The sequence below is a fragment of the Ornithodoros turicata genome, unplaced genomic scaffold (assembly GCF_037126465.1).
Source record: "Ornithodoros turicata isolate Travis unplaced genomic scaffold, ASM3712646v1 ctg00000955.1, whole genome shotgun sequence".
NCBI lineage: Eukaryota > Metazoa > Arthropoda > Arachnida > Ixodida > Argasidae > Ornithodoros > Ornithodoros turicata.
The window spans coordinates 466,510-483,505 of NW_026999426.1; the positions used below are offsets into that span (position 1 = coordinate 466,510).

General features: G+C 46.4%; 1 protein-coding gene across 1 annotated transcript in view; it reads right to left on the reverse strand.

Moving 5' to 3' along the window:
• The window catches only part of LOC135375914 (uncharacterized), a 34,059-nt gene extending 26,480 nt beyond the window's left edge, over positions 1–7,579 (reverse strand). Inside the window, exons 1-3 of the mRNA XM_064608551.1 lie at positions 7,396–7,579; positions 5,977–6,089; positions 1,560–1,779 (exon numbers count right to left, since the gene is read on the reverse strand). Of these exons, the coding sequence (XP_064464621.1) occupies positions 1,560–1,779; positions 5,977–6,089; positions 7,396–7,494 (432 nt within the window). The 5' untranslated portion in view covers positions 7,495–7,579. The remainder of the gene's footprint in view (positions 1–1,559; positions 1,780–5,976; positions 6,090–7,395) is intronic.
• Positions 7,580–16,996: the final 9,417 nt, after the last annotated feature.

Genomic DNA, 16,996 nt, shown 5'->3' on the forward strand with positions numbered 1-16,996 from the left:
TCTCCCAGCCGGAGAGTAATATTACTCTCCAGTAGGGAAAAATGTGTTATGCTACTCCCATGAGGGAGTGAGGAGACACCCTTTCGAGAGTAGTTGTACTCTCCAAAAGGGTGTTATATATGTGGCAAAAAATGAGTTAAAGTACACGCTTTTTTTAAGAGTGTGGGATGCTCGACAAAGATCCCTCTCATCAGCATGCTCATTCATGCTCAGTGTGGAGAATCAGCTGAGCAGGAGCGAGCAAACGATGAGCTGAGTAGAAGGTGAGCATGAGTGCCGACCTCTGCACCTAGCACGGTAGTGGATAACATTTCCAAGCACTGTGGCACTTGAGCTACAGTGAGCAAGCGTTACGAAACACGAAGAACGAATCAATAGGGAGGGCAACAGACTCAGCGGATGTTCCATGGCGTCACGGAACGGGACGGCAAGAGGTGCCCAATCTCATTGGTGCGTACGGGGCAGACATCTTATTGGTCTCCAGCCTCGTTACGGGTTGCAAGCAGAACGTTGTAGCAGTTCATTTCCAAACGATAAAAGCGCTGAAAGGAGACAAACACAGACGACATAACCTAGAGCACGACTTTCAACAATTCACTGGACTGTGAAAGATGAAAGATAACCTTTTCAGTGACTTTCATCTTTCATCGTTCATTTCTTAGGCAATTTGAGGCTTTGTATGTGTTTGCGCTTTCTATGTTGTTCCACCCTCAGAACATCAGTTCTCTCTCTGGTCAACCCATCTTCATTTATGCAGCAGGAATTCCCTTTCCCTCTCCGATATTGTGAAATACAAAAAGTAAAGAGAGAGAGAGATTTGGGAAGCCCTGCTGATTGGTAAAGGTGAGGACACGTGTGTTAGCACAGAGAGTATCACAATATCACAGAGAGAGGGAAAGGGAATTCCTGCTGTATAAATGAAGATGGGTTGACAGTCCATTAAATTGTTGAAAGCCGTGCTCTATGCTGTGTCGTCTGCGTTTGTCTCCTTTTTGCGCTTTTATCCTCACGGAAGTGTACCAAGAACCCCAAATGGATGTTTTACTCATTAAAAAAAATTTGAAAAAAAAGTGGAGATTCTGAAGCAGAGACTTTCCAGTTTGGGCTAGAGAGACGAGCGACGTTCTAAAATTAGCGAAGGGACTTTCTGCCGAACTTGGAAAAGGAACTCTCCGAAACTATAAAAAAAAGGGGAGTATATTTGCATATGTGGCCGAGAGTGAAGCCCGAGGTATCCGGTTCAAGGAAAAAGCGCCAGTCAGTTCAGGTTCAAGCGCTTCACACTGCATCTAACCATCAGAGAAGAACCGGGATGGACTCTTTAAGGACGGCGCAGCTTCTGGGCACAGCATATCTCTTCTCCTGTATAGGAATTATTGAGGCTGCGGATTGGAGACTGAAAACGTTCTAGCAAGACATCCTGATGTGTTCGAGAGAAGACGCGAGAGGAGACTCCAAAATTTTGAAAGCACGTCCTGTTCCTTTCGTAAAGTGTGGTAGTAGGTGACAAAACTAGTATGTGGTTCCATTTTTTATGTAGATGGGAGGAACACGCTTACCATAAACTCATTTTTCTCGTTGGCATCCATCTGGATTACAGAGACTCCGTGCTTAAAGTCTTCCTGTTTGAGGTTGCTGTAGTCAAGGTTGATGTATTCGTCGCTATAGTTTGTCACGTGCTCGTAGACTCCTAAACTTCTCTTGACAACGGGGCCGTCGACTATGTAAGCCATACGACTTTTCGACACTGTGTCCTTATAATACATGCGGTACTCTTTGCTGAAATAAAAGGTATAATATGACACGGTGCCAGGCACTTCTCGGGGGCGTGAAACTCTCGTAACAATCATACAGTGACATCAGGAGAGACATGGTAACCCAGTTAAAAGTTCTGATTGTAAGAAATTGTTTTTTGCATTGGTTGCAATAGGAATAAATGGGCTTCGACTTGACACAATCGGACATGAATTGGATTCAGTAAAACTCAATTCACTGTCAATGTGCTGAAGTTGTAGTTGACGTCTAATTGCGTACTGGACTCAACCGGGATCAATTTGCTGCCAGTGGCTGACCTTCCCATTTCCTCTTCTTCGCCTAATACGCATATCCCGCCAAATGGGGTCAAATGGGACCTTAGTCACTTGTCGATGTATGAAGTTCGAGTACCAGAAAAACACCGTGCGTTATACGTGCATGAAAACTGCAGAATATTGTGCGGAGTCGAGCGAATTAGTTGACTAGGCGCAATTAATTACCTAGCTTTTTAGTTGGTCGTCTTAGACCGGGACTACGCGAATTGTGAAGTTGTAGAGCGAGGTCGATAAGCCCACCTTGCGTGGAGTCTTAAAGGTGGTAAGAACTCCTATCTGCAGGTATTCAGTTACGGGTGTAGTGGATCTAATAATGTTCTTCTGCGCTTCGTAATTCTATTTACAATTTATTGTTCACTACTTATCCTTCATAACGTGTGCAGCGTTAGCACAAAACCAAACTTTTTTTGCGGGTACGGGCGAGTAGACGTACCGCCATCCGGGTACCTCTATCCATTGTTACGTCATCTGAAGAATTGTAGCATCCAATCAGGCGCCAAAGCGTAGGTACACATAACGTTTTGCTCTACCTCCTAAGCAGTAGGCTTCAATATCTTGGAACAAAAAAAAAAAAATCTGAGAAGTCGACCGGACCACCCTGTCTGATCGCGCCCGAAATCACGTAGCCGCACGATTGCTCAAGAGGCCGAACCCGAGTCAATCTATCTCCAGATGTTAATTTTTTGCATTCCTTACATGTTGACACACAAGAACACCTGAAAGACATCACGTGGGCCACCGACTACATGAAACACCTTTCGGCAGACGCAGTTAAATCCGCACGGGGAAGCGCTGCCACTGCACGATGTCAGTACGCTATCAACAGCGGCAGAAGAGACCAGTTATTGAGTTCCTAATTGGGACCAAACTGGGAAAAGGGAACACAACGACGTAACCTTTGACACATAATCAGACTGTTTGCCAAATAACGAAGGTTTTCTTCCCGCGAAGTTGAGGTCTTCAAGGACTCGGAGCCGCTGACGTCAAACCATAGAGGTAACAAAAAAAAAAAAGAAAATTAAGGAGAGGGCTATAAACAAGAATGCCGTGCGACTCCTCTAGCGATCGCTCCTGGCAATGCCACGCCCATCTATAGTTCCCGGGTCACGTGATCCGCACTTGTTTCTGTTATGGCGGTCGGCGTGGAGGCTTCGAAGTTCAGCAAACCTCATTTTTTGGAAAACCTCTCAACTTCGAAGAACCCCGTTTGCACAACTCTTTGAGCGGTATGACGCATTTCAACATTTGCCGCGTAATAAATCGCAGCGAAAGTTCGGCAGAACAGAAGAGAAGCAAAGCAATGTGACGATGACGCAATTTAGTGATCCATTGCTTCCACACTGAGATCATCTATTTTTTTTCTGTTTCAACGAGCACGATAATTTCTAGCTCCAAAGACGTTATGAAAGCGGAAGCAAGTTTTATACCCCTGCCCCACGGCACGTTCAATGCGGATTGAATCCGATCCGCATCGAGTTTCTCAAGAGCGTTCGGTGCGCGATGCTGCTGCATGATCCAACTCGATGCGTGTTGAAAGGTAGGCTTGTCGACGGGCGGCGCTAAACGCCCCCGGGCAGTACCCTGGGATTAACAAATATGTTCCTAAAAAGTCGACAATATACTACATCCGCTACCGCATTGTGGTGTTTACTAGGCCTTTACGGGGGGCGCGGTGTCGAGATTAAACAAATTAGCAAACGCAATCGCACGTCATACCTAGATTAAAACCGTCACCGTGAAATTCCAGGGGCTTGTATAGAAATATTTGCAAATTAATGTAATGTCCTTGTTGACTGCAAGGAATTCACTGACATCGAGTATGACAAGGACGGTCTTCGAGCCGTCTTGCGAATCTCTGTCCCGTTTAACAAACTGGATCGGGTTGAGCAGGATCGGCGTTCGATCCGACTCGATCGTGTCCGTGTAGCAGCGCCGGATCCCCATTGAGCTCGATGAGCATTGGCTCAATGCGGATCGAAAGTGTCCGTGTGACAGGGGTACTATTCGGCCGCTTCTGGTTTCGCTTCCCTGCGGTATTCAGGTAAGATACGCCATGGACATGAAGGGCGCCATGCTTGATGACGTGTTGCCGTCACGTGTGCGGGCAACTAACCACAATGCCTCGCGATTGTCAGCAGGCCCGCTTGCATTGGGAGAGGCGCTTAGGACACCTCCTTAGTTTCTTTCCTGCAAGCGTCAAACCCAATCTTAAGAGTGTCACCGTATAGACGATTACACTCCACACAGTTCGATACCTGCCAACACAAAACGCATTGATTCAAAATCTGTCAACCACATTCGGCAAGCTGAAAAAAAAAAAGCACAACGGTTTTGCGGCGAGTAGGGGCATGCATAGCTTGACCTAAAAAAGACGTTCATCAGCGTACACTGTTCCAGTACGATGAATATATGTGTGTGAATAGGGCGGTGTTTTAATTTCAATTGCTTTCTCTCTTCTTTCTTTTTTTTTTGTGTTATCTTGGATGTTTACTGTGCGTGTCTCGTGGCGAACGACGCAGGGGACCAAGGGGAGCTTTCAGAGGAACCGTTATCCCGTGGAAACGGGTAACGTTCGTCGCATTTTAATACTTTGTAGTTCTTGAAATGCATGCCGACAAGAGTCACTAAATAAGCTACGCCTCAGAGTATGGACACTGAGTTCCAAGAGCATGCGCCGTCTTGTGTCCCCGCCGGGTTACCCACGCGCACGCGCGCTGCGCACGATGCCATCTCTCGTACGCGGGTGAAATGCTCCTTTCGTTTGCAAGCAGCAGTTGACGGGCTTTAGTTCACCTTTACATCAATCAATGACAATACATGGGTTATCACGCAACAATCATACACGCTTCCCTGTCCTAGAGTCACTAAGTGAGCTTCCCTTCAGAGTATCGACACTGAGGTCCAACGGAGAGCAGGAGCGCCATCTTGTTTCCGCACCACACCGGTACCATCCCCAATTGACGATCAAAGACGGCTAACGTAATGCTCGAGCTGTGGGATAGCGAAGCATATGTATGATTGCTGTGCGATAATCCATGTATTGTCCACCAGAGCGTCCCGAAGATGTCGAGGTGAGCTCAAGGCCGTCAACTGTTGCTTGTAAACGAAAGGAACATTTCACTACCTCACGATAGATGGCATCGTGCGCATGCGCGTGTGTAGCATGGCGCGGAAACAAGATGGCGCATGCTCGTCCTTGGAACTCAGTATCGATACTCTGAAGCGTAGCTTATTTAGTGACACTACCCTGTTCCACAGGGAGGATTATGTTAGTCGTATTTGATCCTTAAATGGGGATGATACCGGTGCGGTGCGGAAACAATATGGCGCTCCTGCTCTCCCTTGGCCCTCAGTGTCGGTACTCTGAAGCAAAGCTTATTTAGTGGCTCCAATGGTGACCCATTTTCGTTCGCAGAAAATGAGACACTCCTTGTGGGCACCATTGCTATAGCCTCCTTCTCGAGGTATATACCTCGAGAAGGAGGCTATAGCAATGGTGTGGCTTGACCACCCTTGCAGCATGTAACACCCTTGTAGCTTGACAAGGGTGTAGCGAAGGGTGTAACTGAAAAAAAAGTGGGGTGTTATCCGCAAATTACACCGCTTTTACACCCTAAAGGGTGCAAACATATTTACTGTGTATAATGGCGCGCTTTTGTCGTTCGAAAGTAGAGGGCCGGGAAACATTCTGGCAGGGAATGTTGGAGGAGCATAGGCGGTGTTTCTATTTATGGAGGGAAGTGGTTCCCCACGCACGAGGTGAACAAGTCAATCCATGACGTATACGTAGCCGAGTACAAGAGGGAAACACGGACAACCCTTACCTCTCAACCGGAAAAAGGTTTACTGAAGACAAAACACGGTTTTAGTAAGTTATTTCACTTACCTTGTTGAGTCGTCGGGAAAATAAAAGACGTGCGTAAACTTCACTGACTTTGACATCCCTTTCGGGATGACCACTTCGCCCGTATCGGCTTTGTGGTGGTGCTTAAATCCATTCTGGAACGATAAAAAACAAAAACACTTCGGTTTTAAAGATGGTATAATGTGTGATTGTGCGAGAATCTCTTTGGCGTCGACATACACCCGAGATCCGATCTCTGTAGCGCCGGAGTATCGCGCATAAAGCCCAATCCGCGAACTGCTCCAGTGTGAAGGCGTTGTCTTAGTGTGTTTTTAAGTCCTACTTTCAGCGGGAGAAGGCAAATGTGCTAGCTAACCATGTGTCGCACTGTCTGATAAAGAAATTGCCTTCCTAATAACAGCTAATTTACGCGCCTTATTATCTACTGGGAGCGGTGCCCCGCTCCGCATGTATTAAGTCCGGTATCTCGGCAGGTGTCGCCTGATACCGGACTAATCGGGGTACTTGTGTTTTTATGCCTTATTTTCCTACAATACACTTCAGTTGTGAGTGACGCACGCAGTTTAAAAATTGTTTTTCTGCTGACTTTTTATGTATACGTGCCAAGGAGCAGGGAGACAATGCACTAAGTAGGTCTTCTCCATCTTGGTGTCGTCGGCGTAACAGGCTGTGTGTCAACCATTGCGCCATTCATTGATATCATTCTGAATGAGAGTTTTGTTCTCACAGTATGGTTGTTGCTCTACAGGTTGAACATGACGCATGACGCTGGCCTCGGTGGCTCATTCGGTACCGTGTCCGCCTCAAGATCGCGGCTTCAAACCCGGCAAGTTCATCTTTTCGTTACGTGAAGTTCACTTTTTCGCTTTTACTAACAAATTACAGTTGTGGAAGCTTGGTACACTGTATAGCGCGAAACGCAGACACTGTCTGCAAACCGCAGCTAATTGGACGCATCCTGACTGACACATCTCGCATTACTACATTTAAGGTCAGCGCAATGCAAGAATCATAATTCGGCGCTTTACGTCGCAGGACAACTTTGATCACGCGCGACGCCCTGTGGCGATGTCTGTGCATTCATTTTGTCCACCTGAGGGTCCTTTTACGTACGCCGAGAGCTCGACACGTCACATCTACCGTCCCTCGCGGAAGACGTCGTGTCAAAGCACCTTGTACCGTTCCACCAAGTTCACCACCGTCCTCGGCCGGGTTCAAACCCGCGATCTTGAGATCAGTAGACGGACACGCTACCGACTGCATCACCGAGGCCGCCGTCAGCGCAATGACATGGCATAATTACGGTGTACAGTAAGCTATGGCATACACACGCCTATGGCATGGCACAACCCGAAAATGCATTCTATAGTAGTTCTGTTCCACACCGTCCTCTGTCATCCTGTCCGCGTTATGTGTGTAAGTACACGTCTATGGGTTTACCTGGTAGACAATATGAATGCCCGGCTCGCTGCGTGCGGTCGCAATGAGACCCATCTGCTTGAAGCTGTAGTGCGCAGGGGAGATAATTGGGTAGGACATGACGTTTACCTTCTCGTGGACGCTCAAGGGAAGGCCACAGGACAGAAATGCATGCGCAAATCGTGCGGGCTTCTTATAGCAACCGGCACATATGGCCCGTATGACCATTGTCTCCACGGTTGGGGTCTGTTTTGGCCGTTGACAGCTTTAAGACTCGCTGCGTTTGCGATTGGCAGGGCAGTATATTTTGCTGGCTCCCAGCTACGCCAACACAAAGCGGAGGCTTCGAGAACTTTCCCGAATCGCATATTTCGCAGACTTCGTTAATTTTCCTTTCTCTGTCCCACGCATACGATTGGCAGGGGCTTCTAGAACAGGGATTTCGCCTAATAATCAGCTTAAGGTTACCACTTTCGTTTGTTATGCTGACACTCTGTTTTCCGTAAGATTTTTATTAATTGGAACTGTCTTCCCTTACATACAGCCGATGTCAGTCGATATCATGGAACATCCTACATTCACCAGACACCGATATCATGACATATAGACCACGATTCGTGATGACGAGACCTGAGAATCCCCTACAGAGTTGTGCGTTGCCTTCGACATGGTATCAAATATACCCAGTTCATTGACAGTGTCGTTAAGTCGACTTTACTAACAATCTCCCACGCGTAATGTCCCCAAGGATCTCGGAGGTAAGTATCATAATAAATCTAGTTTGCGATTTTCATCATCGAATGAAGTTGCTGTTACTTAAACATCAACTTCTCCTGGCAACTACACCAACAACTAACAACATCAACTTTATTGCGACATAATGAAAGGGGCGCCAGGGGCGACACTCTACCCCATGCGGGGAATGAAATAATGAGCCCCTTCGCAATTAGGATCCAAGTCCTATGGCATCCAGAAAGGTCGAGAGAGCCTTGAGGGCAGAGCGTCGGTGGGCTGGATGTGGCCAGGGACCAAGCAATTTTGTGTGTAAGAGAGAGAGGGGGGCGAGTCCAGCATAACAAACTATTTGAATATTAATGACACAAAAAAAAACAAAAGCGCTAGAATGTGCAGGGGATGTTGGTTTAGACCGGAAATAACAGAACGCGGAGACACGGGTGTGCGAGTACGTGGAATGGTGCCAGTTTATAGACACCGAATAGGTACGTGCGAATAACGATGCATATACGCTTGCGTTACCTTGGGGCTAGCAATAGAGAGTTTTAACAGACCGTGGGTAACGGGGCTAGCGTCTCACCGTATCAACCCGAACCAATCGGTGAATAAGATCATGATGACGAATAGCAGCATTGAAGACGAGGACAGGGTAGAAGTAGACGGGACAACTGCAGACTCTCAACTGAACATGAAACAACTGATGTTCTGAGGCTGGAACAACATAGAAGGGACAAATACATACAAAGCCTCAATTTGCCTAAGAAATTAACGATGAAAGATGAACGTCACTGAAAAGGTTAGCCAGCTGTATGACTCGAATCCACATCTTCTGGATTGCCGCTCTAGGGCTCTACCAATTGAGCTAAGCTAACACACCTTCTCAGCGACTTCCAAGGGTGCGTCATCTGAAGGGACAAACCAGCCACTCTCTCTCACTCATCCTCCTTTCACTCTTACATTTTTGCTCACACACACACACACACAATCATACGACGGGATCGACGCAGGCGGCAACTGCTGAACATGAAAGAACTGATGTTCTGAGGCTGGAACAACATAGAAGGGACAAATACATACAAAGCCTCAATTTGCCTAAGACATTAACGATGGAAGATGAAAGTCACTGAAAAGGTTAGCCAGCTGTAGGACTCGAACCCACATCTACTGGATTGCCTTTGCGTTTCCGTTGCGTGAAAGGAGGATGAGTGAGAGAGAGTGGCTGGTTTGTCCCTTCAGATGACGCACCCTGGAAGTCGCTGAGAAGGCGTGTTAGCTTAGCTCAATTGGTAGAGCCCTGGACCGGCAATCCAGAAGATGTGGGTTCGAGTCCTACAGCTGGCTAACCTTTTCAGTGACTTTCATCTTTCATCGTCATTCTCAACTGAAGTTTACTCAAGGAACACAGCATCTTAAACGGCAACATCTAGGTCACTGACTATCACCTAAAAATTGCCAAGTGTAAAGACGGATGTGTCAGCTCCCCTTCTGTCACGCTGGCAGATGTGGAAATATATTTCCTACGCATGGATAAGATGATGAGTGCTATCTCCCAGCCGGCAGCATGAACCTTTGTCCTCTCTGTAAAATTTTAGGTGATGGTCAGTGACCTAGATGTTAGCGTTTAAGATGCCGTGTTCCTTGAGTAAACTTCGGTTGAGAGTCTGCAGTCGTCCCTGTCTACTCCTACCCTGTCCTTGTCTTCTTGCTGCTATTCGTCATCATGAACCTATATTAACTACCCCGAATTGTTCATATTGTGAAGTGGATAATATTCTGAGTCACGCACGAGGGCGATTGGTTCCGATAGAGACGATAACTTTATCAACGGTATACGAAAACTGACTAATATATCGGCCAAACATCTCAAGGGGTAAAGGAGGGTTGTCAGCCGCATCAGCGCTCGCTCTAGTTGTTTCCGTCTGTTCAACAAGGCCGATGTCTTGTACACGTACCAGTGTCGACTATGACGCGAAATAATATAATCTACATGGTGTTTCACTTAAGAGTGACCCCTAATCGTTAAAAGAAAATGTACTTGAGATCAAAATTGAAAATCTTCTGCGTTATACTTGTGAAGGTTTTTGCCGCCCAAACAGGTGATTTCCATCGGTGTACCCCATTCATTTGTCTAATTAGCTTATTGAACTAAAAAAAAATCCCAAGGAAGGGTAACTTTTTTTTACGCTAATTAGAAAGCCCAACAACACCCCATTTCAGTCGCAATTACAGGATCTTTCACGATATTTCCACAAAAATTCGGCACCCGAAAACTGGCATCTCGTTTTCGGATTTCATCAGTGGCGGCGCTATGGGCAAGGCTCGAAGACACTCCTACTGCGCAATGAAAACAGCATGAGAAAAACGGGGAAAAAAGGGGGAGGGCGGGGACCAGCCCAGTCACCCATTTTGTCTTCGCAGCTTATCAGTTCGCATCCATCGGTTACCGATAATCTCCGACATCAGATGTTCTGTGCTGTTTCTTGTGTTGTCATTTCCCCCTCCCCATACATTTAGGTGGGGGCAACTTGAACGAGCGCGCCTCGATGAGCGACGGTTTTTCGGGCAGTTTTTACGTGTTTTCGGGGCTCAAATTTCTCTGGAAAGACCGTGAAAGATACTGTAATTTTGACTGAAATGGGGCTTTCCAATTACCGCAAAAAAGTTACCTTTCTTTGGGAATTTTTCAGTTCAGTTAAGCTAATTAGACAAATTAATGAGGTACACAGATGGAAACCACCTGTTTTGGGCCGCAAAAACCTTCACATGTATGTCGCCAGAAGGTTACTAATTTTATATCTCAAGTACAATTTCTTTAATAAGTAGGGGTCACTCTTAAGTGAAACACCCTGTATAGCCTCATTGAAACATCTTCGACAATGGTAGTCTGAGACCTGTGAACTCGTCCCCGCCGGAGGCCCGCTTTCTGTCTCTGCACCCGGTGCCGCGTATTAAAAGGGAGTCTGACCATTAATGAGATCTGCATATACCAGTGGCTCCACCCACTTTTGGGGGTTTCTACCCAATTAGAGGTCTAATAGAGGTCTTCTACCCAATTAGGGAAGAAACTAGATTGATTTAGATCGAAACGAATATCACTGGTGACAGACCAAAACCATGGATTTTGCGCCCTCTTCTATCAACGCCATCTGTATGGAGAGAGGCATTTTTGGAAGGCTCAGAATTGCAGGTATGGTTACTGGCAAAATTGATTGGTCAGGAGAGCGGTAGACGGCTGTCTGTGTTATATTTTAAATCGCGTACCGTAAGTAGATTGAATCGAAAAAAATGTAATGTAAAACAAAATCTTACGCATCTGGGGCTCCTTTCTTGCTATTTTCTTAAGATGGCGGTCTTAACTTGGCCTAACGGTAGCGAGGAAACATCTCTATGTCGCGTAAATAACGATGGCGAAGCGAAACTTAAAGCTGCTTTTACAAACGCGTACATGATGATATACACTCACATCATGAAATTAAAGCAGTCTCTGAATTTTTTTGCTCACGAAATCTCCGCTTCACCGTTTCAACCACCAAAATCAATTTTCGAGAAATTTTGGTGTCATGTTGGCCCCCATGGAAAACGCCAACCAATGAAAGGCGCCCAGTTTGATTGACTTGCCGAGCCTCTCTTTGAGGCTCCTCCTAATGGTCAGGCTTCCTCTTAATACAAGGCACCGTCGGTGCATTCAATACTAGTGCTGAGTGTTTGAATGAAGCAGTTGCCAGTTGAAGACCTGGCGTCGTTGCTTGCATGACGTGCATGACCGACCTCACCGCATGACTGCTCTGCTCGGGCAGGCCTCGCTCGTTTTCTTTGCTCACATGCAAAGGAATCCAAAGAACGATATACTGTATTGCTGCTGAGCGCTATAGGAGAGGGACACAACACATGGAACTAACTTCCAACACTTTAATGAAACTTGTCGCATCAGGTGCATAAACGCTCCTGGCCACCTGCTGGTTGTTCTTTCTACTTTCACACGTGTCGAGGTGCGTCAGTTCCCTATCAGATAATGTAATGGAAGGAACACTGACACAGGCCTGACCCAAATCATTAATTGTTTGGGCCTCTATAATCTCCCGAGTGGTTCTGTCTGGATTCCTTCCGATGAATACACACTGGGTTACCACAGGTTCACACCCACACCCCCGCAGTGCTAAAGTGTGTGAAGTTAGCACATGTGTTGTGCCCCTCTCTTATGTCCTCGTCTTTATAGCGCTCAGCAGCAATATGGTCTCATACCAACAAGCCCATATACTGGTCTGGCGGACAAACCGCCGTGCAGCCCAACAGTCTTGCGGGGGTTTTATCGTCTAGTGACATGTAGTCCCATAGAACTACGCAAGTGGAATTTTTAGGGAAGAAATCTTCCCCGAACTACGCCGCAAGTGATGCTGCCCCGAAGAAACGCGGGGGCGGACCGCGTTATCATGACGTCGTTGTTGTTCTATTGTTGACTCATCAGATCGAGTCTCCGGCTCCCCTTTGCCTCCCTTCTCCCGAGCCCAGAAGCCACCATCAGGATTGCAGTACTATACAATTTAAAACTTCGCAATACACTCCTAGAGTACACACTCTAAGAAAAAGGGAGTACTTTTACTCCTTTTGGGGAGTAATTGCATTGCCACAAAAAATAGTCCCTTTCGGGAGTAAATGAATGTCACAGAGTGAAGACCGCATTTTACGCGCTGTTGTAAGAGTCCCAGGTACATAATTGGTGCGCATGCATGAAAATACTTTGAAGCAAACCGTCAACCGTGATATATCGAGTGATATAAAATCTTGCGCCATACTAGGGCACAATTTGCGAAGAAAGATGCGCTAACTGTTTCTTACTCTGTGTGGCTGGAAAATTGCTACGTTGTCTGACTTATACAGCCTTATGTCGTTCAAATTGACCAAGGGCACATATTTACGTAGATTGTTGCATTCGGGAGAACATTCGCGAAGTTTAGTGACAATTTGCTGTCCTGGGGAGTAAATGCCGGGACTAAATGTCGGGTTAGGGGACTAAAATGGGGAGTAGTCGCAGAATAGGGGAGTAGAAGCTGCAATTACTCCCCGTTTTACTCCTTTTTTTCTTAGAGTGCAGAAGAGCGAAGCACTTTCGTAACGGTGGCGGACATACGCCTTGTCAACTCGCACCGCATCTGGAGTAACTTCAAGGCACCTAGCTTCACAGTATACAGGTATCGCTTTCTATCGAACACTGCGTTTCTTACTTGACCTGCTTTTTCCTGGTCTTAAGACGCCCCTAGTGTCTCCCACAAGACCCAGAAACAGAAGTGGATCTTGAGGCATCTTTGTATTTTTGGGTATCTCTTCCTTCAGAAGCCTTTAAACAAGCGCCGAGCTGTTTCCCCGAGCTGTTGCCGAGCTTTGACATCATTGAACGAGCGAACAAGAAGAAAGCTCGAAGTATCTCGCAAAGCCAGGCAGGGCATCCGTGGTTGACGTAAGCGCGCAGGGGTGATGCTATCAGGAGGTGTTGCTTGAGTTATGACGCGTTACGTCACGAGCTGCGTGTCCGGGAACCATTTACATGACGTTATCTGTTTCTCTCATATGTCCTCTTCACAAGTGGCATTTTTTTTAATATGTTCAGCCTAGGCCTTGCTAGTACGTCATCTGCGTCGGGTCGTTCTTTCTCATTTAATTCGTCGCAGAACACGCCGCGAGAAAAACAAAAAGAAACCGGGGCCACTACAGTGCTCCTTTAAAAGATCCCCCCCCCCTTTTAGTGAAAAGAACGTATCTGAGAACGATGAAGGGGAATGATACGTCGTGAAGTAACGTGGTCCTCGCCACATGCGATGACATTGGGCCAGATATGGATACGCATAAAGTACGGGCTTCTCATAATAACCGACGTATGTGATCCATGTGACCACTGTCTATACGCGAGTACGTTTGTTTGGGTGCTGGCAGCTTTAAGATGCGACTCGTTTTTTGTTGGCAGGGCCATATATTTTGCTGGCTTCCAGCTGCGCCAACACAAAGTACAGGCTTCGAGAACTTTCCCGAACCCTCTATTGCGCAGCCTCAATTGTGTGTTCTCTCTCTCTCTGTCCCTCTTTTTTAAGAACGGAAGAGGCTGTTCCGCAGGTCTTTTCCTGTTTCTAGAACAGGAACTTGGCTTAATCATCGGTCACTTTCGATTCTCACACTGACGACTTTTTTTATTAAATATATATTTTTTTTATCGTGATTGGAACTGTCTTCCCTTACAAAGATAGCCGACACTATGGATCATCAGAGATTCACCAGACACCGATCACATCATATATAGACCCCCAAATCTTATGACGACACTTGAGAATACCCTTCACAGTTGTGTGATTTATTTCTTAATTGATGTAACCGGTCATTGTTGGACAGTGGGACATTATTTCGATTTCCTCAATGCAGAGACCCTGGCCAGAGAACAAAGAGGGGGTCCTAGAAAACTGCTGGAATCGGCTCATTCGAGGCACCTCTAATCGTGCAAGGCAAGCCGCCCGGTCTTCTCACCGGGGTGTTCGCTGACCTGCTTAAATAATCTGTTGGTTGTGTTCGCCCTTCATTCTCTTTCTCACTGAGGATGTCTCCCATATGGGACACAAAACGTCTGTATTAAATTGTTATTTTTTTGTTGTGTCAAGCCAGTGTTTAGATTTTTTTTCTCGTTCTTAGTCGTGTCCTCTCCTGGCTTTTGGAATAGTTTTTTTCCTGGTCTTAAGACGCCCCCAGAGTCTTCCGGAAGGCCCAAAAGGAGCCTTAAAGGGAGACTCCGGGACAATCCGAAACTATTATAATGACTATGTAAATAAGCTCCATACATTCTTCCGAAATGACAAATAAAGTTGGTTTGACAGTCGATGACTCGGTAGTTGCTGAAAGAGCTGCGAAGCGCAAAACGAAACCGAAACTTCTGAAACGCTTCCTCTCCTACCTCCTGTACCCTGCGTGAAGCAACCGGTTGTGTCGTGCGGGCCACCGGCTGCTTTTCGGGCACGCGTTTTGTAACTACTTCCTGCCACATCGATGACTTGTCATCTGCTTCCTCGATTTCGTTCTAAATTATTCGACAACGCTAAGAGCAAAGGCTACAGGAAGAGGTACACGATGAATTATGATGAGGTGAAGCCCAGTGTTGCCGGACTGCCTTTCCGTCAAATCAGTCAAAGTAAAAACATTCCTTTTCTAATTGTCTGTGCCACTTGGGCATGGGAAATTGTAATAACTAGAGTATCATAACGGTACGGACTGATGTCGCATTGTTGCCTCAACTCCTTTTTGGTACCGAGTTTCCCCTTAAACGACCACGGCATGGATTTTGAGCCCTCTACGTACTTTCCGGATGTCTCTTCCCCCAGAAGCCTTAAAACCAGCTTTAAACGAGCGCCGAGCTGTTTCGCCGAGCCCTTGCCGAGCTTTGACATCATTGAAAGAGCGAACATGAAGAAAGCTCGAAGTAGCTCGCAAAGCCAGGCAGGCCTCCGTGGGTGATGTAAGCGCGCAGGCCTGATGCTATATAGGGTGTGTGCTTGAGCTATGACGCTTTACGTGAGTAGCCGCATGTCTGGGAACCATTTACACCAGGTTATCTGTTTCTCTCATATGCTCTCTTCACAAGTTGATTGTTATGTATTTGTGGACACATGCGCGAGACTGTTGGACAGCCGCAGCGTAAATGAAAACGCCGAATAGATGCACGCTCCGCAAGATGTTGTTTGTCGTGTTTTTTTTTTATCTCCTGTTCGGCTACGTTGGTGATCTGTCACAGTTGTACTTCTGGACTACTGAGTAATGAATGTGTTCTTGTGCTACCTCTTGGCAAACTCCTTCATGGATATTTTTTTTAAATATGTTCAGGGCCTTGGCCTTGCAGGCGCTGTAGGTCATCTGCGTTCGCCGTTCTTTCGCAGGGGCTCGTTTAATTATTCGGGGAACACGTTGCTAGAGAAAAAAAATCGGGATCACAACACAGCTCTTTTAAAAGACCCCCCTCGTCAAAAGAGCGTATCAGAGAACGATAAAGGCGAATGGTACGTCGTCAAGTAACGTGCCCCCCCCTCCCCCTTGTCTGCAGCCATGGCCATGCGCTAGAAATGGATACGCATAAAGTATGGGATCCTCATAGCAACCGACGCATGTGGTTCATGTGGCCACTGTCTACGCGAGTACGTTTGTTTGTGTGCTGACAGCTTTAAGATGCGACTCGTTTTTTGTTGGCAGGGCCATATATTTTGCTGGCTTCCAGCTGCGCCAACACAAGAGTACAGGCTTCGAGAACTTTCCCAAACCGTCTGCTGCGCAAACTCAATTGGGTTTTCTTTCTCTGCCCCTCTTTTTTAACAACGGAAGAGGCTGTTCCGCAGTTTTTTTTTTTCTGTTTCTAGAACAGGAACTTGGCTTAATCATCGATCACTTTCGATTCTCACACTGACGACTATTTTTTTATTAAATATATTTTGTTTTCGTGATTGGAACTATCTTCCCTCACAAAGATAGCCGACATTATGGATCATCAAAATTTCACCGGACACCGATCACATGATATATAGACCCCCCCAGTCCTCATGACAACACTTAAGAGTACCCTCCACAGTTGTGTGCTTTATTTCTTATTTGCAAGTATTTTGCCGGAAGGAAAAAATACCACCGACTTAAGATAACAAAATAACCAATGTATTCAAAAGTTTCGTCTTCCTTACGGGAGACATCATCAGTGCACCCTCGGTGTTATTTTTTTCCTTCTTGCATGATGATTCCCGGCTTTTGGAATATATTGGCAAGTGTTTTGCCTTTCATGTACTATCTAAGATACAACTAGATACCGTTTACAGTGGGGTGGCTGACACCCTCCTCACTCTGAGACAAACAGCGAGCTCATTTGTCAGCGCAT